At 41.5% G+C, this 24377-nt stretch overlaps 2 protein-coding genes across 3 annotated transcripts; one reads left to right on the top strand and one right to left on the bottom strand.

The window, feature by feature from the left end:
• Positions 1 to 4387: 4387 nt before the first annotated feature.
• On the bottom strand, positions 4388 to 18795 carry DERL2 (derlin 2). Of its 2 annotated transcripts, XM_065418138.1 has the most exons (8): positions 18682 to 18795; positions 16125 to 16190; positions 15982 to 16005; positions 14316 to 14389; positions 13693 to 13786; positions 12872 to 13067; positions 11279 to 11369; positions 4388 to 5005 (listed from the first exon to the last, which is right to left on the bottom strand). In XM_065418138.1, exons 1-8 carry the CDS (start codon positions 18772 to 18774, stop codon positions 4900 to 4902), a joined length of 744 nt encoding a protein of 247 aa, XP_065274210.1. In that variant the 5' UTR covers positions 18775 to 18795; the 3' UTR covers positions 4388 to 4899. The 2 variants fall into 2 exon arrangements, with proteins under 2 accessions (XP_065274210.1, XP_065274211.1); XM_065418139.1 differs by lacking the exon at positions 15982 to 16005.
• Positions 18796 to 19100: 305 nt separating this feature from the next.
• On the top strand, positions 19101 to 22478 carry MIS12 (MIS12 kinetochore complex component). Its single transcript, XM_065418410.1, has 2 exons — positions 19101 to 19152; positions 20575 to 22478. Exon 2 carries the CDS (start codon positions 20613 to 20615, stop codon positions 21246 to 21248), a length of 636 nt encoding a protein of 211 aa, XP_065274482.1. The 5' UTR covers positions 19101 to 19152; positions 20575 to 20612; the 3' UTR covers positions 21249 to 22478.
• The last annotated feature ends 1899 nt before the right edge of the window (positions 22479 to 24377 follow it).

The raw sequence follows: 24377 nt of genomic DNA, 5'->3' as shown, positions 1-24377 counted from the left end.
CTCAATACTAGCAGTATCATCTTCTGCAGTTCACTTCCCCTTGGAATTAACTAATTACACCTCTACCTCAATATAACGCTGTCCTCGGGAGCCAAAAAATCTTACCGCGTTATAGGAGAAACCGCGTTATATTGAACTTGCTTTGATCCGCCGGAGTGCGCAGCCCCCCGGAGCACTGCTTCACCGCGTTATATCCAAATTCATGTTATATCGGGTCGCGTTCTATCGAGGTAGAGGTGTACTTTCTTAAAGATTAGTGTCACGGGGCATGGGGGAATGGGCAGTTTATTTTTATTTTTAAAAGTGTACAAGCAGCAGCTTAAGCACAAGAATTCGGGAGTCCTGCTTCTGAATTTTAGGCCCAAATATGACACAACATATGGGTAAATTACTTGTCCCCTCTCCATTATTTCACCAGTATTGGGCAGTCACCATAGAATCATAGGACTGGAAGGGAATTCGAGAGATCTTCTAATCCAGTCCCCTGCACTCAAGGCAGGACTAAGTATTATTTAGACAATCCCTGACAGGTGTTTGTCTAACCTGCTCTTAAAAATCTCCAGTGACAGAGATTCCACAGGCAATTTATTCCAGTGCTTAACTACCCTAGTAGGTAGGAAGCTTTTCCTCATGTCCATCCTAAACCCCCCTTCCTGCAATTTCAGCCCATTGCTTCTTGGCCTAGCCTGAGAGGTTAATAAGAACAATTTTTCTCTCTCTTCCTTGCAAAAAACTTTTATGTACTTATGTTATCATGTCCCCCCAAAGTCTTCTCTCCTCCAGACTAAACAAACTCAGTTTTTTCACTCTTCCCTCATAGGTCATGTTTTCTAGCCCTTGAATCATTTGTGTTGCTCTTCTGTGGACTCTCTCCAATTTGTCTACATCTTTCCTGAAATGTGGCACCCAGAACTGTACACAATACTCCAGCTGAGGCCTAATCAGTGTGGCGTAGAACAGAAAAATTACTTCTTGTGTCTTGCTTAGTTGCTTCCTACCATGCTTCCCAGCACACTGCAGCAAATAAGCTTACCTAGCTGCACTGAAAGAATACAAAATTAACTAGCTGCTTTAGAAAAATACTCCAACTTCAGTTTGGGACAATGTTGACTTTGGAATCTGAAGGTGGGAGAGTCTCAACCAAAGCTACCATTTTAGAATCACAAATGAAACACCTGAAAATAACTATGGCTGGTTCCTTATCAGTAGCCACGACACCATCTCCTACACCATTTGTGTAATGAATATTTACTTCAATAAAGTGTTAGTGCCTGAATTTTCAAAGAGATGAAGCTTAAGAGAGTTTGAGAGACAGCTTTCCAAACTAAAGTATAATACAAAGGCTCTGATGTGGAAAAATCACTGCCACGTATTGGGAATCTAATTTGGCTAAGCAAGTGTTTTCTTCAGTGGTGCTTGCTACTGTTAAATATTTTATGCATGCAATTTATGAAGTACAATACTTTTCTTCATTTAAACTTTGACAAGCGGTTCAGAGGATGAGCAGCTTTGTTTTTAGACTATGACCAAAATTCTTCACACATTTGTTAAGCACTTAGCTGGCCTATAAAATGTCTTATGAACATGCAGTCTGTCCCATCACCTAGCCACCTACCCTCCTTGAATGATCTCCAAGGAAAGAAGAATGCCGTAGAAAGTGCCGTTGGCAATTTGACACACAGCACTCTCACCAATAGTACAGGATGGTGTTTGGGGAAGCAGTGTTCACTTATAGTCATTAAAGACTGTTTGGCATTTTTCCACAAGAATAAGGTTATTACATATTTGGATAACTGCATTCCACCTCCATAAAATTTTACTGCCACTTAAAGTGGCTGTATGTCCTGTCAAACTGTTGTTTACAATTTCTCAACACTATTATTAGTGGCTATAACTTATGGAAGTGGTAGAGGTAGTTCAGCTTTTGGTGAAATTTAAAAGAATAACAATCGTTTAAAGCCATATAAGTACCTAAGACAGACACAAAAAAGGTGGCTTCTTCCTATTTTAAGTTCAACACATGATTTGCCTCTCTCTAAAGTATATGCCTGAGTTATTATAGGACTACAACGGGGAATACTGACCATTTGAGGTCAGAGAGGGAAGTCTGGGAAGCCAGGCTACCCTGTTCCAGGAGTCCCAGAGCAGTCAAAGGCCTAGGGAACAGCAGAGGCAGATGCTGGAAGAAACAGATGGTCCCAGAATAATAGTGTCTGGAAGACACCAGGACCAGGAGCCTTGTAGTGTAGAGTGGGATGGGGCATAGCTTCCTTACCCCGCAATCCCCCGGCCATTCAGGACAAATTCTGGGAAGGAGAGCAGCATATAATCTATGTCTTCCCTCACATGGGTGTAAAAAAGCTTAAAGAAATGTAAAAGAAATGCCAGAAAAGAGCGCAACAAGTAAACAGAGCTAGGCAACAACAGGCCATGAAAAGCCATTTTATACTATAACAAGCCAGCAGCTGTCTCTCTAGCCGCATAACTCAGGCAAGCAGTCTCCTCCTATACTTCCTATTTCTTTATGATAGGCACCTCTCAATATCCCAAGCAGATTTACTTCAACATCTTCTTTAAAGGAGCAGTAGGCCCGTTAGCCACTAACCTGGCCTGCAGCTTGCTGGTACTTAGCCTGACAAGCCTGCCTCCCCTTTATGTTAAGTGAAGGCAGGGGTCTGGGAGACAGGAGATAGAACTCACTGCCCTGAAACAACGTCAGCTGCACAAAATTCTATGGTCTGGAGATTAAGGAACTGGTGTTGCTCCCCAGCGACATAAGTGGCTTCAATTGCAAACAGTACAAGTTTCTGAAAGTATTAAAATATGGGAAGATGCAAGGCATAAAGACTAGACAGCATCTGAAGACAACTACATCGTGAGGTATTTCAGGATAGCCTATACGTCATTCCCTCATCTTATTTTTTGAGGATGCCTCTAGCACCACACTTCTATTAATATGCTCTTTAAAACTTGACTTTGAGTACAAATTAACAATAAATATAGTGCAAAAAGTAGCAAGTAGTTTCAGTAGACGAGCCTGGGTCTTGATCCTTATGAATATATGCATATGCTTCTTGTTACAGCAGTGAGAAACAGACCTCCCTTTTACAGATAGATTTTGGTCCTAGCTACAGAATTGCCCTTTAGCACCAACCCCTGCCTGCTAACAGTCCACCTGCAGATTAACAAGAGTCTCTATAAAAAAAATTGGAACATGAATCTAATCAAATTGCCCCGCCCCCCCCCCCAAGTTAGACCCCAATATGCTCTTACCTCTCAAAAGGATAAAAGTAGGATTTAAAACACAGGCCAAGCCATTTTCTAGACCAAGAGATTTCTGTAAGTCTCAAACTCTTATTTTTAGTGATACGCTGCCATCTGTACTAGCTTCTTGTTATACTGAGATGAAGCTTTACTGGCAGTTACTGGCAGACGGAAGACTACGGAAAACCACTCGGTTGAGACATTTGAAGAGTACAACTCACCATCAGCCCCCACCAAAACATCAGAGTACACACATCCCACTCAATTTTTGAAATTCATGATTACGATGGATGGATACCTTCAGTGATCAGAAGTGGGATACAAAACCTCTCAGACAAGTCACTAGTTCAAATCCAATCCAGGTTAGCTGGTCCATTCTGTGATAGCTGTTCAGTGGCCTATGTGAAATGAATTGATGTCACTCCAGTTCTTGTTGGCTAGATGTCCATATCACTCACAGCCCTCTCGTTAGCAGTCTCTGCAGAGTTCAGGGACTGAATTTAGCACACAACATTAACAACCATCTTCTCTACAGGGCGTGGCTGAGGCATGTTGGTGAGGAAACCTAGGATTTTTGCCATGTTTCCAGGGCTGTCACTGGAACCTTTTATTAACACCAAAATACCACATCAGGGAGCTTTCATGTTTGCAGCAAGCATCTGTTAAACTTTCTCTAGCCTTGTCCTCTTTTCTACCATTTCCCTCAAATCAACAGATTATGCAAGAAGGTAACAAGCAGTCACAAGACATTTTATTTTATTCACTCGCTATCTCAGAGCTATGAGTATCCCAGTCTAAGAGCTACTAGTCTAAATTATATGGGAAAATCTTTCACAGCATTCTGAATAATTTGCTGACCACTTTGGAAAAAAAAAAGCTAGATTTTTCAGAACTATACATGCATATTTGCATTTTCTACTGCATGTATAAGCATGTCAGTGAGATTCATACCTCGCCATTTGCATATATGTAGTTCAAAATAATCTGGATCAAGATGTATTCTCAGCCTGCAAGCTAGGTTCATAATAGGGCTCGTACTGGAACTATAGCAGTCTACTTTCATAGAATTAGCAAGGTAAAATTTGCACCATCCAAAATTAAAATCCTGTCGGACTCAAAAGAAAACAGGCTTGGAAATTTATTGTATTTTGCTTCATACCAGCCTTCGACAACAAGAATAGGGAATCACTTTAAAAGATCTCACACGTCTCCTTTTTATCCAATGAGAAAAAAGTTAAAGCCAAAGTTTTATTTTGTCCCTCAAAGTTTCCTATACACAGTTTCCTGTATCAAATAACTTGGAAAAAATGCCTTAGAAACATTTTCAAATGAGTACGCATGGTCTTGTTAACTGAAGTTAACAGGAAATGGTTTCCAGTTGGGTTGGGGTTTTTTTTGGCTTCACTAGATTATGCTTTCAGTACCAATACAACAAAACCCCTGGTGTAGAAAGACACTGGTAGTCTCCTGGAAATGTCTTGGATTAGTTAGACTGCCATATCATAAAGTGCTTCTTGTATTCAGAACCATAAAGCTGTAAAGTGTCCTTTCTGCAACAAGGAGAAAGAGAATTCCCAATATGGTACTTCAGTTTAGTTCCTTCCAGTTATGTCTGGGTATTGGCACAGCCATTTATTAGCCTCCGAGGCGCTGACCTTCACCCCATGCAAATCCTCCTGGTCGCTCTTCGGGCAGCGGATTGTAATTGGGATCATCTTCTGGTGTATCAAACATTGCTTTCCTGAAAAGCAGAAGTTATATGTAAATACACAGTTCAACTTGAGGCAAGCAGTCAATGTAACATTCTCACTACAAGATACAGTATGCAATAGTGTCAGTCATTTAAATCCAAGTCACATTTGTCCTCTAGTTGAGATCCAGTCAGCTCATATAGGGCAGATCCTATGATGCAAGCCCTTCAAAATTAAAAGTTTAAATAAGAAGATCATATAAGACTCAAGTTCAAATATACTTTACTCCTGACAACAGGGTCAGTGAAGTTGAATCGGTAGCCTTGTCTACAGCAGCTACAGAAGCCACATTAGCACATCTCTAGCAAAATATATCTAAACATACTTAAAAGAACAGCATTAACAGTTTTCTTAGCCGGTGGAGACATGACCCAACTTAAAACAATTTACAGGAACATGCTACAGACTAGGTGGGACCAAGATATTGGGTGAAGTATTTTAAAGACCACCAATGAGGCTGGAATAATTAGTCAAGTCCTTGATTTACCTCAAAAACCTTCAGTATCCTTTCACTAGCAGCCTCTATAAATATAGTTTTGTAACCTAGTTAATAGCACAGTTCAGCCACGGCAATTCTAGTCACTGAGCCATATTATCACCTTTTGGCAAGAATCCTATAAAGAGAAAATGTAAAATTTTCTGACTAATGAGTCTAAGGCTTGGTCTACATTACAGAGTTAGGTCGCCGCAAGGCAGTTTATGTCAACCTAATTATGTCAGTGTACACGCTACAGCCTTGCTCCCACCTATGTAAGTACCCGACTACACTGACATAACTCCACCTCCAGGAGAGGTGAAGGGCTTATGTCAGTGCAATTAGGGTGATGCAGTGTCCCGGTAGACACTGCATTTCTATCATCGGCTGTTGGCTGTCATTCTTGTCAATTTCTTGGCCCCCGCTGGCTGCCCTGAGGCTCCTGGCTCCCCCGCCGGGACACAGAACTCCCTGCTGGGAGCCTGGGGGGCTGAGGGGGGCAGCCAGGCTCCTGGCGGTGGGGAGCCAAGAGCCCAAGGGGTGGGGAGGGGGAGCTGGGCTCCCGGCGGGAAGCTGCATGTGGAGCTGAGAGCCCGGGCTCTCAGCCCTCCATACTGCCCCTCTTATGTCAGTGGAAGTGCTTCTCATGAGGACACGCATCACCAACAGAAGGAGGGTAGTGTGGACATGAACCACCAGAATAATTACTGCAGTGGTTGTAAGCTGACCTAACATAGGTCAACTTACGTTTCTAGTGTAGACAAGCCCTAGGATTCAGGTCACCAGGCAGAAAGATTTTAAAGCAATCCCAACATGCCTTCTTTTTGATTGGTGCCTGGAATCAACTTAAAGCTCTAAGGTTGCTTGCTGGTTTCCATGCTGGACAGGATGAAGAGTAAGTATTAAGCTAAGCAAACAAAAAACTAAGAAGGTTTGAGTACAATTAAATTATTTAACATGCTAGTCAGCATGGGTGCTGTGTGTCAAATGAAAAGATGGAGGATGAATAATTGTGAGGGAGGGAGCGGTAGGCATGTTGATTGGACGAAAGAGCCTGACTGTCAAATCTGATTTCCATACATGATTCACTATTACAACATGCTATTGCCCTAACACCTGGAAGACAGGAACTCCTAGCTCAGTCTGTGCCATGTGTTAAATCAGTTGTCAAGGGAACAGGATTATGTATAGTGGCTCTTTATACTCCTGAGATAAAAACATCTCAGTCTTCCACACATTTTAGTTTGGTCAACTAACAATTTTATAGTTATCATTACGTTACTACCAAAATGGAGTGGTTACTTACCTTTAGTAACTATAGTTCTTAGTTACTGTTGTTGCCCATATGGATTCCAAACCCCACCCTGCAACCCTGTTTTTGTGCCGTTCTCTTTATCTGGGATTCTGACTTAGCAATGGAACTGAAGGATGGTTGTGGCTCCTTTGGGTGTGGACAAAAGGACATGCATGGCATAAACGGAAGCCAGTGGATACTGCTATTCAAAATATTCTAATTTCACACACATGTGAACTTAGAGTGGGATCTACATGAACACCAGATTCTAAGAACCACCGTTGTTTTCTGGTTCTGAGGTGGCTACCAGAAAAAAAGCCACATTTATGTCAACCTCTGGTGTTCCTATGTGAAATACAGCAGAGAGTCTCTTGAAGTAACAGCTAATCATTTAAAAACTGTCTTCCTTGCCACCTAGTTTCATGCTGATCAAGTGAACCAAAGCCACAGTTAATTCGCTCTACTGAAAATTATATGAACAGCACAACTGGATTGAAGGAATTTGAAGTAAAGATATATGCATGAATCTGAAACTGACATGCTCAGTGGTTGAAACAACAAGACTCAAGACAGATAAGGAGAAACTTTGTACTTTTCATATGAGCTAACCTTAAAAGCAGTTTCAAATTGCAGAGGCACCCTCCTCTAAGCCAAGTACAGGCAGCTCAGGGAACAAGAGCAAAAATGGGCTCCAAATTCATTTAAGCTACAGCTAAGCACAAAGAGGCATACTGTATTTGCTGGTCTGACGGGAAAATTTTCAACTAGTGAACAAGAACTGGCAGCCAAAGAAAAAGAGTCTTCACATCAGTCAGCTGCATGGAAACAGATGAGTGAACAGTACTGAGCAATGAAACAAGAGGACATGGAGGAAAAGAAGAAAAACATGGAGAGACTTCAAACTAGCCAAACGAAAAACAGGGCAAAACTCCCCCATTAACCAATACATATATGTTAGGCAGAGTATTAATATGAAGTGGTGGGAAGTTATGTTAATTGTGTATTATACTCTCCTCACAATTCTGTTCACCCATGTCAAGTATCCCATAACACCTTGCATTAGCTGAAGTAAGCTTTTGCTTCAGTAAATAGGAAAAATGTCAGTATCAGGACATATGAGTGTGTTACCATAGAAACAAGTAGGGAGTTATTCTCACAAACCATTACTGTAATGTCCCAAAGGAAAAGGACAAGATATATGATTGTTCTACCCTGGTACCAACCTAGGTGCCTTCACACCCCTTGGTATGTGGCATGCCCGTGTTCAGAACAAAGATAAGGGGCACACCATGTTACCAGAAAAAGAAGATAGAAAGATGATTGGTTAAATCTAGTTTCAGATTATGTACTCAATACCTATTACTTATAAACAGGTGGGTATAAAAATATAGCTTTAGGAGTGTAACTTTGGAAGCACATCTTCTGTGTAAGCTGCATGTAACAATGCTGCATGAGATGGCTTCCCAGAGATTGGAATTGTATTGAACCTTTTTCCTTTACTAGATTATGATGAGATTATGGCAATAAATCTGACTGATATAGGTTATTTGGCCTCTTGAATATATTTCATAATGAACCAAAGTGTGGTCAAACAATTAACTATACAATTTATCAACATCCTACAGTCAGAGGAAGTCCTTTGGGAGAGGTATACAAACACAGAAAGTCAGACAAAAATACATAGAGAATGAGGGGATTTCAATTTCATGGGTTCATCTGAAACATGAATAAATGATAAGCAATAGGCAACATGAATTTGTCAAGAACAAATCATGCCAGACTAACCTAATTTCCTTCTTTGAATACAAAACAGGAAACAACAGACTAGGCAGCAGGTACTGCTAAAAAGATCTAGGGGTTATAGTGGATCACAAATTGAACTAAGCCAAAGTGATGCAGTTGCAAAAAAACTAATATAATTCTGGGGCATATTAACAGGAGTGTCATATGTAAGACACAGGAAGTAATTGTTCCACTCTACTCAGCACTGGTGAGGCCTCAGCTGGAGTATTGTGTCCAGTTCTGGGCACCACATTTTAAGAAAGATGTGGACAAATTGGAGAAAGTCAAGAGAAGAACAATAAAAATGATAAAAGGTTAAGAAAACCTGACATATGAGGAAAGGTTAAAAAACTGGGCATGTTTAGTCTTCAGAAAAGAAGATGATGGGGGACCTTGTAACAGTCTTCAAATATGTCAAGGTCTGTTATGAAGAGGATGATTAATTGTCCTCCATAGTCACTGAGGGTACGACAAGAAGTAATGGGCTTAATCTGCAAGGGAGATTTAGGTTAGATATCAGGAAAAACTTTCTAACTAGAAAAACAGTTAAATACTGGAATAGGTTACCAAGGGAAGCTGTAGAATCCCCATCACTAGAGGTTTTTAAGAACAGGTTACACGAACACCTGTCAGAGATGGCCTAGATATATCTGGTCCTGCATCAGTGCAGAGGGATGGACTAGAGGACCTCTTGAGATCCCTTCCAGCCATACATGTCTATTAATATTTAGAATTAAATTATTGTAGGGTGGCACTAGAGACTATTTGGAAGCAGGGAAGAAGTTGTGCATATAAATGAAGCAGTAAGAATGATGGGATAGAATAGTTATGGCTTCCAATTAGCGTTATTAAAAGATGTAAGGATGAATTTCTTACAGCTAATGTTTAAAGAACAGTATTCAGAGAAGAAATAGGTCAGTGTAGTACTAAATATCTCTTCATATCTATGGAGAGCTGTGCAAACATCAGCTGATCTTCATAATATATCGGAGATAGGCAAGTGTCTCCATTTCACAGTTGAAAGGCTAAGGTACAGAGAGGTTGACTTGTTAAAAATCAACAGAAAAGTCTGTAGCTGAGTCAGAATTACAATTCAGGATTTCCCAATTCCCAAAATCATACTTAATCCTGTAGATTATGCTGCCAATCAAACCAGTTTGAGAGATTTCACCTCTGTGGGTATCTGTTTACCAAGTGCCCAAAAAAGTAATTTACAAACACAAGGAATTAGACTGGATATAAAAAATTATACCCAAGATCAAAACTTGAGCAAAGAAGGTGAGAGTAAATTTAGCTTTCAGTCTTTGGCAGTAGTATAAAAGTTTGTGCTGTTATGTAAGGCAAACCCTGGCTGACACTAAAATAGCTAAAGGAACTATATGATGTTATGTTCACAAAAGGAGTGACAGGACACTCAGAAATATTTTCAAAAGGGAGGATGGAAAATACCGAGTTGAAGACAAGACTACAGCAGACACATTTAAGAAGATTGCTATGTCTGAACATTCACAAATTTAGGACATGACAGGATTCATAACCAGTCTTCTGAACAAAGTGACTCAAGCAGTCCCAAAATATTGGTGATCAGACACTAGACTGGATCTTAAGTGAAGCCCTGTGGATGAAATCATAGAACAAGAACTGTCCCCCACTTGGTCCACAGGCACCCACTCTACCAGGTGAGCCAAAGGGAACCTCCCAATGGCTGATAGCTTAGACCCCATCTATACGGGGGGAATTGACCAGCATAGCTATATCTATCGCAGAATAACTATTCCATTACAGCTATTCCAGTATAATTTAGTTATCCTGCAATAACGCCTTTGTGTGAGCACTCTATTCTGGAATGAGTGATTTTATTCCAAAATAATTACTCATCTATCAAAGCAAAGTAATTAGTCCAGAATAAAAATCACTTTTATTCCAGAAGAGTGTCCACATGGGAGACTTATTCTCAACAGCTATGCCAGTCAATTTTCCCGTGTACACAAGGCCTTACTTGTTTAAAATATCAGGTTTAGAAATCAAATCTAGACAGGATCAACTCAGCAATACATCATTCTGAAGGCAAGAATGCCAGACAGTTTGTGGTCTTAAAAAATGAGGTCTTGTCTGCTCTACACAGAGAATTTTCAAGAGGTTTACCCTGTCCTTCAGGAAAGTTCCCCATATCCATTCTAGTGTGCAGTGTTCCAGTTGGTTACTATTCTCTGCCCAAGAGATGAAAGAATATGAATGGCACTGTGTGAACAGCACATAGTCTATCATGTGTTTTGTGATCCTTTTGGATGGTGGGGAGGGAAGGGAGTAGCTACCCAAGTGTAAAATATTAGCCACATTAAGCTTCTCACTCATTTTGTGTATTTTGCACTCTGAACTCATACTGACACTTTGTCTTAAAACGGGTTTCTTTTAACAGATTCAGATATATTTGGTGCCACCAACAGGCAAACTGTATTATGGATTTTAGTTAGCATAGGAGTTCTTGGACCTTTTCAGAAGTTAGACCATGTCTTAAGAGTGTCTCTTGGATCCTCTCCCCCTCTGGCAACTGTAACACCCATGTGACAACTACAGCAAATGGAACAGTATGATGAACTCAGTGCCATTTATCTCAAATTTCCAAATTTACTTGTATTTGAATTAGTTTAAAAAAAACATTGTGTACAAACACATTTGTCCATGTGCTCCAAATTGGAAGGTAACACTTACAAAATAGATGGTGTTTTCAGAAGCCGTCCACCACCAGGCTGATTAGGAAAGATATCCTCTAAGAAAAAATATATGTGTCCAACTGCGATCCCTAGAATCAATAAAAAAAGAAAGCTGAAGTTGAACTGGTGACTTTCAATATTGCCATTATACCACCTTTAAAATGTTTCACAAGATTTTTCATAAAATAAAAAAAAAAGACAAGTTGTGTTTGATGCCCTTTGTAAATAGCATGATGTTAAAAGGAACTGAAGTAGCATGGTACATACTCACCGCAATATAAAATACTAGAATTAAATGCCATACTAGAAGAGATCTATAGCATAGTGAGTCATATAAATACAAGGAAAAGTCTGTCACAACTGTCTAAACACTTTGGTGGTATGGTTTCATTTGTACTGACAAAAATGTCAGAATGCAAGCTGCCTTACACAATTAAGTCTCATGTCCATAGTTAGCCATGGATATCTGGCTCTCTCCAAGTAATGCAGAAGCAAAACACTGCACTACTTGGAGACATTACAACACAGAGTATGCCACCACGTACAAGAACAATGAAAACTGGTAGAACACAGTATTCTGTACATCGGAGCATGTAAACAATTAGGTCACAACAAAAAATAACCATGTGGCCTCCTTGCTGCTTTTAATTTTTTTCCCTATATGAAAGAGGTTAATAGACACTACCAATTGAATGAGCTGACTCCTTTAGTTAAAGGTTTGTCACCTTAATCCCTCAGAGTATAAAACTCACTATTCAGCTAAGGTCCCATTTCAGAACGAAAAACTTTTTCAGAAGTCTTTAATGTGGAGGACTGTTTCCTCTTCCAAAAGAAATATAGAATGTATCAGACAATAAGTTGTTCAAAACACTTTGGAAAACAAGTCTTTTTTAAAAAAAGTTGAAATATCAGAAATACCAAAGTTACAAATACTTGTCAGATGTGTACCAAGATAAACTGAGCAAGACAGGTAGAGGTAGCCTTTGGAACAGGGTTATGCAGTAAAACCTCTCAGATCCCAGGAAGAGTATTGGATCTGATACAATCACTCATGCAATAAGCCAATCCCAGACCATCGCTCCAGCTCTGAAGACTTCCCCAACCCAGTTTCTTCTCTAGATTTCTGCTCAGCTGTGTGCAGTGAGCGCTTCTGAATCTGAGATAATTCCGAAAATCCTTGTCCTGGCAGTCACAGCACTTTCTTTTGAAATACCAGTGGGGCCAGTACAAAGGATTATTGATGTGTGTGGAAACTAAAGATTCCCAATACGCACACCTGATTAGAAGAAGTGACTCTCAGAGGAAGCAGCACAAAAGGGGAACTGTTCATGAGAGAGAAAAGATTAAGAGATCCATCACCTAAACCATCCAGGCTAATCCTGAAACCATAATCAACCCTGTCATTGGAAGCTTATGGATATCTACTTACCTCTCTAGTAGTGCATCAAAGCATAAATAGCCAACATGGCTTGATAAACCCTTTCTCTTTGCAGGAAGAGGTACTAAGTAGGGGGAGAAGAGACTTTACCTACCAGTAGTTTATGATGGAGTGGCCAAAAAGTCTAAGGATTTCATTTTTCACGCTTCTTACCCAAAAGATCCACAATGATGGAGTTCCCCAATAGCAATGAAAAGCCCATGAGTACCCAGGGCAGAAATGGGGCCTGGAAGATGAGAAGACCAAAAAAGTTCATACGGACGTAGGGATTCCTGCGGCTCCACACATACACGAGCATTATTGTAAAGGCCTGACCCAGGAAAACCAAGTTCACAAACAAGCCAAAAAGCTGACACAAACAGTTAAAGAAAATATCAGTGCACATGACCAACTTGTAGAAAACTGAAATATGAATATGCGGGAGACGGGAACCTATAGGCTGCAGAAAAAAAATAGTTTTGGAGGCCAATCATGGCATCAACAAAAATAGACACACCTGACCTTTGAGTCTATGGTTTTCCAAACAAACTTAAATATTTCCTCAGTCAAACAAGACACCTATAGTTTAATCCCCCTTAAATACTCCATGCTGCAAATACACTATGAGGGGTTTATTATTACAGAAGCTATTTTACACACAGCATCTATATTGTGTGTGTGTGTGTGTGGGGGGGTAAATTCACCTGGACAATAACATTTCCTTCAATCCTCATGATAATACTTGTACAGTTAAATAGCATCTTTCAATCTAGGATCTCATCTTTATAGCCTTAACTCAAATATTTAAGTGCAAAAGATCAATTCCACATTTAATAGTAACCACAAGATCTGGAAAGTTTTGAAGCCCACTTAAAATAGAGTCATTCAGACTTCATTATACAAAAAAAGTATTTCTCTATTCATTGACTTTCAAAGCACAGGGTTTGTGTTCTCCGTGTTAATGGTAGCTGTATTGAAACAGTAAAAAAGGATACAGTCATTAAAAGTCCACCAAAAAGGAACATAAATACAAAGTCTGCCGTCCGACCTCGGAAAGACCCCTCCTCAAGCATTCGGCAGTAACGATATCTGAAGGTGTAGGTCAGGAAAGTGTTATACTAATCACATTCAGCAGAAAGATTAAGAAAAAAACCCAGCTTTTTACATACCTTCACATAGGTTTTATATACAGAATTCCCAAACATCCTTCACAATCGAAGGATTTTTATAGTAGATTATCAAGCAAGTATTGAAACTGCATGAAGTAAATTTGATGGTCTCAGTCCAGTTCTGAGTTAGTGGACAAGTATTCACACCACAGAAAAAATACCTGCCCAATTAGCAGTCTTACTGGCTATTTAGCAGAAAAGTCTGGTACTACAGAATGAATTCTCACTCCTAGTAGTGTGCGTTCCAAATCAAGATCGAAACAATGAAAGCTCACTGAAAAAGAATTACTGAATTAGGTATTTAGGATGAAATCCTGGCTCCACTGAAGTCAGTGGCACAGAACTCCGACTGAGGTCACAATGTGGTGCAGAACTGGAGCCTTATACAGTAACACGGACACACAGTTTTGCATTCCAAAGAGGTGAGATACACTTTTTATAAAGGATACAAAAAAATCATATTAAATAAAAAATTAAATCCAACTGGCCCAAAGAATAAGTAGTTTGTAATCAATCGCCATACCTGTCAGAATAAGAGGAAAACAGATAAGACAACTTAAATATAAATGGTACCCATCTCAAGTATTTAAATTCTCTACATAGAGAATACAGAAAGAAGTTTGTTTAATCCACACAAGCTAAAAGAACTTTGATCAAGTTTATTTGACCTTTAACACTGCTTTAGTATGAGCATTCTGAGTAATACGACAATATTACCTAGACTACTGCATCTGAAATTATGTCCCCAAAATAAGACAGAAGAACACCATCACACAAAACATACACACTGCAAAATGGAAGTAAATTACTCTGCAAGTTAGACTGAAAACATGTAAAAAGAAAGATTACTCCTGGGGGAATTCTGTGCCACTGCACATGCGCAGAATTGATGTCCCCGGCAGATTTCTTTGCTTCTCTGCAGAAAAATGACTTTCTGAGGGGGAAGCAAAGGGAAGCCACAAGAGCGGTCATGTGACCCTCCCCAACAGTATTTTTCAAGTGCCCAGGGCAGCCAGCAGAAAGGTAAATCACTGTGGGGCAGGGGGCAGGACTGAGGAAGACCTGGCTGGTGGCTCCTACCCTGTGCCGGGCTCAGCTGCTAGTCCCGGCTGGGCTGGGGAGGTTGGGACTTCCTCTTCCCCGGCACGGCTTCTGGGGCCGGGTCAGACCCACCCCCAGATTTCTCCCCTGGCTGTAGGAAGCTCTGCAAACTCCCCCCACACACAATTCCTGCATCCATTGCTCCTCAGCTGCAGGGGGAGGGATTCCTGTACAGGGAGCTGCTCCCCCATCCACCCAACCCTGGTGCATCCAGACCCACTCATACCCAGACCCTCCCACCAAGCCACACCCCCCCCTCCCGATGAGCCCCATTCCCACTGCATTTGGACCACTGAGATGAACCACACGCACCAGGATCCCATCCCCACCGAGCCCCAACCGCCTACACCAGAATCCCCACCCCACTGATCCCTACTCCCCCAGCATCTGAACCCCCCACTGACCTCCCCACACCTAGACACCCTGCCAAGCTCTATCCCCCCCACACCCAGACCCCCCACTGCTGAGCCCCAACCACCTTCATCTGGACCCCCTTGCAGAGTCCCCCAACAGGCCCCTGTGCATCCAGGTCCCCTCCACACCCAGATCTCCTACTGAGCTGCCCGCACCCAGATTGCCCCACACAGAACCCTCTCAACCCACACCTGGATCCCCCCACACTTGGATCCTGCCTTGCTGAGCCTGCCTGCCTACACAGAGGGGCAGGGCCCTGGGGTGTTTCTGGGGGCAGGTCGGGTCCTTGTGCTGTGTCAGGGTTGGGTGCAGCCTCGCCGCTGAGCCCATGTCCCGGCGGGGAGCTGCACAGCCATCTCCCACCTCTGTGCAGCCAGTGGCCTGTGCTCCCCAGTGCCATGCTGGAGCCTCCATATTTATTTGACAAATAAAATTTGCAGAATTTTAAAATATTGTGCACAGAATTTTAATTTTTTTGGCGCAGAATGCCCTCAGGAGTAAAAGATAGCTCCACAAATGTGTGTGCAAGCAAATACAGTTTCTTAGCTACTGTTTGAACAATGTGACCTATCAAAGCAATGAGTTTTTACCCCTACTTACCTTCACTTGAATGTTATTAGAAACCTTCCGGGGAAAAAAAGATATTCCAATATTCTCAATGTGCAGTTGTGAAAACAAGTGTTGCAAGTTTAATAATTTTCTTACAAGGATGACAACATTTAACATTCAGAAAAAATACTTACTTGAAAGTGTTTAAATATTAATTCGGGGTTAAAATACAGTTGAAATGGTGTGATTAGTTCTAATTGCTGAAATACAAGAGAAAATATGTGACAGGATCAATCCATTAAAGTCCACTTCACTTACTGTAGAGACACAAATAACCTGTCAGTGGTACATTAATATCTCATGTTCTCTTATTTTAAAAATTATGTGCAAAGCCTAAATTCAGCCAACATATTCAACCTTATGTTCCTTTTACAGTCATGCTTGCCCTCCTCCTCTGCCTCCCCCATTTTGTCCTGTGCCTACTTATCACAACTTAGTCCTGTTTAGATTTCAAGCTAAACATCTACCCCGATAGAACGCGACCTGATATACTACGAATTTGGATATAACGCGGTAAAGCAGTGCTCCGGGGGAGGGGGGCTACGCACTCCGACGGATCAAAGCAAGTTCGATATAACGCGGTTTCACCTATAATGTGGTAAGATTTTTTGGCTCCCGAGGACAGCGTTATATCGAGGTAGAGGTGTATTTGGTTTAGTGGCTATCTTCCATTTTATATTTGTAAAGCACAAAAGACAGTAAGGCTTTGGTCCAGAGATCTGGATTTGGCTCATTTTACATCTGTAAAAGTTTCAATGCACATGCAGGGCTCTATAGAGCCATGAAACAGAATAGTCTTGATGGGGCTTCTGACCACTACTATGACTATATCATTATTCATTATATAAGGCAAAAAATAATGATCTTTCTGCTTTAAGGAATGTCATCATCTTATATTTTTTCCACCACATAAAAGCATATCCCCCCTTTAATCTGAGAAATAACTACTGGAAGCTCACCCTAGTTTCACCCAAAAACACTGAGTTTTCAGAAGAATTTCTTGGCAAAGTTTTTCCTTCTCTACATTCCTTTCAAAATAAAAGAGGTTTCACAGAGTTCCCAGGACACAAAAACTTCTTCAAAGACTACATCCAACGTATATGTATGGTGCCACTAATGGTATGTTTATGTTGCACATTATGCATATGTGTCTAGAACATAAGAACGGCCACACTGGGCCAGACCAAGGATCCATCTAGCCCAGTCTCCTGTCTTCCAACAGTGGCCAATGCCAGATGCCCCAGAGGGAATGAACAAACAAGTCATCATCAAGTGATCCATCCCGTCGCCCATTCCCAGCTTCTGGCAAACAGAGGCTAGGGACAACATCCCTGCCATCTTGGCTAATAGCCATTGATGGACCTATCCTCCATGAATTTATCTTCTTTTATGTACCCCAAAGGCTCACATAGCTTCAAAAAGTGATATTATATTACATTATATTTTTTAAACTGACACATTCATCTTAAATGAGCATGTTTTTAGATTCCTTGTGTCCAGTCACTGGAACGTGGGAAACACTAGCAACCAGCAACCAATTTTCCATGTATTTGCTTGGCCATCACTTTAGTAGCTACATTACTATAATAACCATTTTACAAAAGGGCTCTGCCATATTTTCCACACTTCTCTAGCGGCCTCATTAATAAGAAATTTTATAACTCTAGCAAAAGGCCGGCAAGGAATGGGACACCATTGGGCTGGGTGCTTAATGATTCTGCAGAGGCACGGCGGTGAAACACCCTACACCTCAGCGTACAGCGGCTCTGTAATATAACTACCAGAGAATAAGTCTTGGAGAACTAATTCTCCCCTCCCCCCCCCCCCCCCAAAAAAAAAAACACAAACACACACACCATCTCATGTGGGTACCTGATTCCTTTTCAGTCCCTGTCCTTATCTGTGGTGCAACTGTTAAATGTCTTGCTACCCTCACCCATTTCAAGTGCTGGTGGGTTTGGATTTTGTTTGTGCCTTCAGCACAGGCTGTGTATACACCTCCAGAGGGTCCTACAGAAATGGTTCTCAATGTGTACCCCTGGGGGTATGCAGAGGTCTTCCAGGGGGTGCATCAACTCATCTAGATATTTGCCTAGTTTTACAACTACATAAAAAGCACTAGAGAAGTAGTACAAAGTAAATTTCATAAAGACAACACGAGAAAGTCAGCAATTTTTCTGTGGTAGTGTAGTGACATTTTTGTATTTTATGTCTGATTTTGTAAGCAAGTAGTTTTTAAAGTGAGGAGAAACTTGGAGGTACACAAGACAAATCAGAGTACGGAAAGGGGTACAATAGTCTGGGAAAGTGGAGCACCACAGCCCTACAGGATAAGGGAGAGACAGAACCACCAGGGCCCAATCAAGCAGGTAACTTAACCCCCAGGCTGCAGGGCCGTTCGCCGTCTCTGCAATGGACCGAACCCAGCCGCCCGGATTCAGAACCAGCAGAAACGCGGGGGGGGGAGGGAGGGGAGTTGGGGAGAGTGAGGCTGGACTCGGAGACCAAACCGGAACCGAGCCTGGCCCTGTCTCCGCGCGGCCACGCCTCACAAGCGGGGGCGAACCAGGATGTAGCCTCGTCCCTCCCCGCCAGGGCGGCGCTCCAGCCCATACACAGCGAAGGGACAAGAACGAGGCCGCCGGCCCTGCCCTCAGGCCCACCCCGCTGCCCCACACCCTCCTGGCTCACCACGGCGGCGGTGGTGAGGACGCAGGCGGTGGCGTAGGCCCGGGTAACGGGCGGCACCTGCAGGTACTCCTGCCGGAAGGTCTGGTACGCCATTTTAAGGCTCCGCTTCCGCTTCCGCCTGCGCGACGGCTCGCCTCATTTCCCCCTTCCCCCCCTCCGCACGCTACACAACCAATCAACGCTGCCTCCGGCATCCAAAGCCAGCCAATCCTTCGCTTTCTTTTATCTCAGCGGTTTGAAGGGGGGAAAGCCTTTCTTCCCGGACGCTCCGACGGCCCCTGTCAGACGTGCTTTGTGATTGGGCGGGGTATTTTCTCCCCACCCCCTCCCGGCGCTCCGATTGGTCTGGGAGGTGGGCGCTGAGCGCGCGGGAGGCGCTGAATGGTGGTGCTCCTCCCGGGGGCGGGCGTTCGAATGAGGCGGGAAGCGGCGGCTGGGGTTCAGGCTAGCTCGAGAGCTGCCGTCCGCCCGGTGAGAGGCCAAGGGGAGTGGGCGGGGAGGCTTCCCTACGCCAGCGGCCCCCTCTCACTTGGGAGCCGGGCAAGGTGGCGCCCCAATCCCAAAGGCCGCGGGAGCCTGGGCCCAGGCGACGGTTCCTACCGAGCCAAGAGGGAGCCAGGGCCTGAGGGCCCAAGCAGCCCCCACCCATTGGGCCCGGGGAGTGGTAGGGCCCTGGGGATAGAGCACCAGGGTGAGGGTTGGCGCTGTGCCTGCTGGGGGATCTAGGGCAAGTCATTGCCCTTCCCTGTGCCTCAGTTTCCACATCTGTACAATGGGGCTAAAGAGCCTGACCTGCTTTGTAAAGCGCTTTGAGATCTGCTGAGGAAAAGCTCCCAGTGAGAACTGCCTGCTGTTGTCTGCTCTCACTCTGTGCTGAATTTTCTCAGAGCCTAATGCTGTGGCTTAATTATCCAGGGGAATCTCCCCTGCCCCTTAATTATGACCGATGTCAGTCACTCTAAAACCTTCCCAAGGTGCCGGTCTGGTCCTTGGTCTGATTTGAAAAGGCTTGTACACAGTAGGGGTCTGTGACTGTTAGTGGGATAGAGGCTGGTAAACTGCTTAAAGGGGGAGCTGATCCTATTATAATGGACTAATTGGGGTCTTGGTCCTACCCTGTGAACACAAATGCCTGAGAAGACTTCTGTTGGAATACCTGCAGCACAGAGCCTTCACCTCCAGTGTGACAGGGAAACTGCTTTCATACACAGTGTGACAGTGTATTGATAATTATGTCTGCAGGGCTTTTCCAACCAGTTACGATATTGAGATATTTATCTATAACAGTGGTCTCCAAAGTGGGGTGCGCAAGAGGATCCTTGGGGGTGCACAGCAGGAGGAGCGGGGTTTTTCTTTGTTTGTTTTTTGCTTCCGGAGTCTGAGCGGCTTTTTTTTTTTTTGGCTTTGGCAGAAATGGTAGAGCCGGTGCGGCAGGAGGTGCGTGCTCAAAAATTTTTTACTGATAGGGGTGCGCAATCAAAAAAGTTTGGAAACCACTGATCTATAACACAATGTAATATGTTCAGAGAGGTCTACAACTGTTGACACAATGCATCACTTGTGCATTCAAACACTACAAAAGGTTCTATTTACATTCTACAGAATCCCTCCTTGGGCCTAATAACAATAGAATTTAGATTTTAATGTAAGGTTCTAGTAATGGTTAGCAGTGGTAATAGAATAGGATGTAGTTTCCTCTGAGTCAAAGACTGGCAAATTATGTCCTGCTGGGCAGAGAAAGGACTAGATTAAGAACCAAATTCTTTAAATTCCCCTAAATTCAAACTTGAACTCTGCTCTTCATAAGTGAGGTTAATGCTGTAATAGACTGCTAATACAACTCACCCTTTCCAAAATACAGATTTGTACTTATGTTCCTTTTTTCCTTTACAGATTTCCACATTGTCTCTGGTTGACTTCTTTTAGCCAAGATGTCAGTGAATCCTATGGCATATGAAGCCCAGTTCTTTGGTTTTACCCCTCAGACATGTATGCTTAGGGTCTACATTGCATTTCAAGACTACCTGTTTGAAATGATGCTGGTTGTGGAAAGAGTCATTCTGAAGAAACTAGAAGGCTTTCCTGACTCTAAGATCAGTCCATTCCAAATCCGTAAGAGCACAGAGAAATTTCTTCTCTTCATGAAGGAGCGCTTTGATCACCTCTTCAGCAAAATGGAACAAATGCTTTTGCAGTTGGTGTTAAACATCCCTAAAAATGTTTTACTTCCTGAAGACAAGGTCCACGACCAGTACCCCTACAGTAAGGAACAGTTTCAAACTCTTCAAGGTGAAATTGATCAACTACAGAAACAATACAAGGTCGAAGTGTCTGCTGGACAGGCCCTTTTAGCAGAATTAGAAGAACAGAAAATGGTTCAGGCAGAACTTGAGAAGACCCTCCAGTGGTTTGATGGGCTTGAGAACATATGCAGAGAGCACGGGACTAGCAATTTAAAGGAAAGCTTTGCATTCTTGACGCAAACTTCTAAGAAACTGCAAGATATACTAAAGGAAGTTGAAAAGAAAAACAGAAGATTGCAAAAAAGTAGTCTCCATGTAGTGTAAAGGAAGTACTGAAAGGGCAGCAGAGAAACCAATAAGACAATACTTTTGTTACAATACATTTTTTGAGGATCTCTCCAGAAGCATTTGTATATAAGGTTTTGGGGGGTTTGCCCCCTCTTCCTTGCCATACCAGTTTTTGACTGAAAGCTGGTGAGTGCAATATTCTGGCAAACCATCATTTTCCCCTCCTGAATTCTATAAATACTGCATCAACATTTCTTTAAGTAAATAACCATATCCCCCTAAGAATGTCTAAATGAATTGTCTGAATGGTAGAGGTGAAGACGCAAAATAAGTGCATTGTAATAAAGACTTCAATTCTCTGCACTAGTTCATTTAAGCAACCTTAGTAGATAGGAAGCTTTTTCTTTAATGTAGAATAGGTTAGAAGCATCTTAAGCTTAAACTATTTTTTGGAAGTCAAGACTTGTCAGTATTGAAATGTTCCATTTAGAAATGTAAGAATGTGACATCATAGTAAAACTTAGGCCTTGAGGAGAAATACATTTAATAAATGTTGGAGTTGGAATTAATCTAGACACTGGTGAGTGGTTTCTAAAACAGAGGGGTTAGTTATTACTTCCAGTATTTTAAAAAAAAAGGGGGGAGGGGGGTTGATATTCTGAAGGAGTTAACAGACAGGACAGAGGGCCTGGATCTTTCCTGTTTCTTGTGGGAGCATTTCACAAATATTAATCAGTAGTCACAAACCTATGTACAGTAGGTGATTATACCAATTTTGCAAATGGATAGAGTTAGTTTTGCTTTGAGCAGGAGGCGCACACTGTACAGTGCTGTGTGTGATAAGAGATGGATATGAGCTACAGCGGAATAATTCAGACTCTGGACTGCTTTGAAAGTTTTCTTGCACCATAGTATATGTCGTAGTGTCAGCACAGCATTATACATTGTGTGACTCTTGCTAAAAGCAAAACTTAGTTTGCCTATTTATACAATGGGTATATTCACCTACCTTACATGGGTGTTGTGAGGACATTAATATTTGTGAAGTCCTTTGAGGTCCTTTAATTAAGCTTACTTTATATGGACTTGTTCCACAATCCATCAAAGTAAATGTGAATCTTTCCATTGACTTCAGTGGCTTTTGGATCAGCCCTTATTTGCATATTAGTATAGTAAAAAGAAGCTTAATTTTACAGAGGCAAAACTTCCTTACTTTTTAAAAGATACTTGCTTGAACAATGTTTAACTTCTGTATAACTTGAGAGCTACTTAAATAAAAATTATACATAAAGTGACAAAATGTATTTTTTCAATGCATTCTGAAACTATACTATGAAATATTCTATGAAATTTGTCAAATACGTGAAGATTTCTGGATCAGCTCAATATGCTCAAAGAACAGGTCAACAAATTTCAAGTGTCCACTGATTTTGTGAGCCCAGTGTGACATTGTGACTCACCTTGGGCACCCGAAGTCAGTGTCCACATCTGAAAATTTGGCCAAAGACGTTAACATTTAACACTAGTCTTTGTGTGAACTAACGTGCATTAAATAATACCTAAAGATTTTCTAATGGAAATCATTCTAAAGTATCTTATTTAGAGACTCATTTTGTATGTATCACTTAAAACAATGTTTATTTTTCTGCATTTTTTGATCAGTAAAATCTAAGTGTTTATTTCCCCACCACTCATTCTTACATGTAGTAAGCTTCTGTGCTACTGTATGGCTGCAGCTAAAACTATAGTTAGAGGATTAGGAATAGATACTGAATAAGCAGATTAATTTTTAAGATGCAGCTTAGCCTGTCTTTTATAAATAAAGTACATAGTTGTGTTTAACTTTTTCTTCCCCCAAATTGCAAAGGCTACTGCCCATACTTTGAACTAAACATGCCAGTTTATGAAAAGTCATTCATCTGTCACTTTGTAGAACTTGCATCCTTTTATCATATTCTTCTATTAAGAGTGTGATTTAAGTGAAAAGTAAATAAACATTCCAATAACTCATAAGATAGTGTGATACATTTTTCTGTTACTGCACTAGAAAAATATCATTCAAAAATCTTCATTGCTAATGCAATTTTTTTTTCTGCGATATGACTGCAACAAACCTGTGGATATTGTTTTGTCAGACAGCCACAAGGGAGTTAATTTTCATTCTGAACAACAGTGAATGTTAATTGGAAATCTACAGCAGGACAAAAAAAATAAATTGGTAATTTTAATGTAAAATTAAGTAAACATTTGGATGTCAATAGTAAGAGTACAGTAATAGACATTTGGCAAGGCAGGAGATGAAGAATACAGATACCATCTTTTCTTTAGGGTACAATTAAAAGCTCCTTTCTGAGCCTTACAAATCTACTGTGTGCTTATTTAAATAGGTCCATAAAATGAGCTATAGCACAAGAATTATGTTGATTTTTTTATAGTAAGGAATAAAAAAAGTCCATGTGGGGACAGGGAGTGGTAGGTGAAGACACCCCCCCTCCCCCAATGATACTGATAGTGTTTATCATTCATTGCTAGTGATGTCAGCATTTTCCCAAGGAGTGGCTCCTTCCTTAAATATCCCATGGACTAAGGAGGGATTACTTTAAAAAAAACAAAAAACAAGGATGATGTTTTGAGTAATATAATGATGAATAGGGTTGAGGATAGGGACTGGCTTGGGATAAAATGAGTACCTTTTATAGGTACTCTATAATGGTGGGGTTTAAATCTATTCACCAAATACATATTCTCCAAGTTGGATAAGAAAAGCAAAACACTCTAACTTTAACTGCACTTTACTATGATTTTAAGCTCACGAACAATGGGTATTTTGAATTTTGGGCACAAACACTGATTCAAATAGATTAAAAAATAAAATCATTGGGTTTAACCCTGCTAAAGGTGGTTGGTTTACTGGGTCATCCAAACTCCTTACTAATATAAAGTTGTGTCCTCAGATAGACCTGAGAAGTTTGTTGTCCATCTATTTTATAAGGTTATAGAATGTTCTCTTCTTTTAAGTGAAACAATGTTAAAAAACCCAGCCAGAATGTTAAAGCTTTTGGGAAGTTTGCAGGAGATACATTTCTACATGCACCCTTATGCAGACTGTATATATTGTACCTTTCTCTGCAATAAAGATACTAAGTAGTGAAGTGTTTCAAATGT

Source organism: Emys orbicularis, chromosome 17 (assembly GCF_028017835.1).
Source record: "Emys orbicularis isolate rEmyOrb1 chromosome 17, rEmyOrb1.hap1, whole genome shotgun sequence".
Lineage (NCBI taxonomy): Eukaryota > Metazoa > Chordata > Testudines > Emydidae > Emys > Emys orbicularis.
This window is presented reverse-complemented; position numbering and strand designations above follow the sequence as displayed.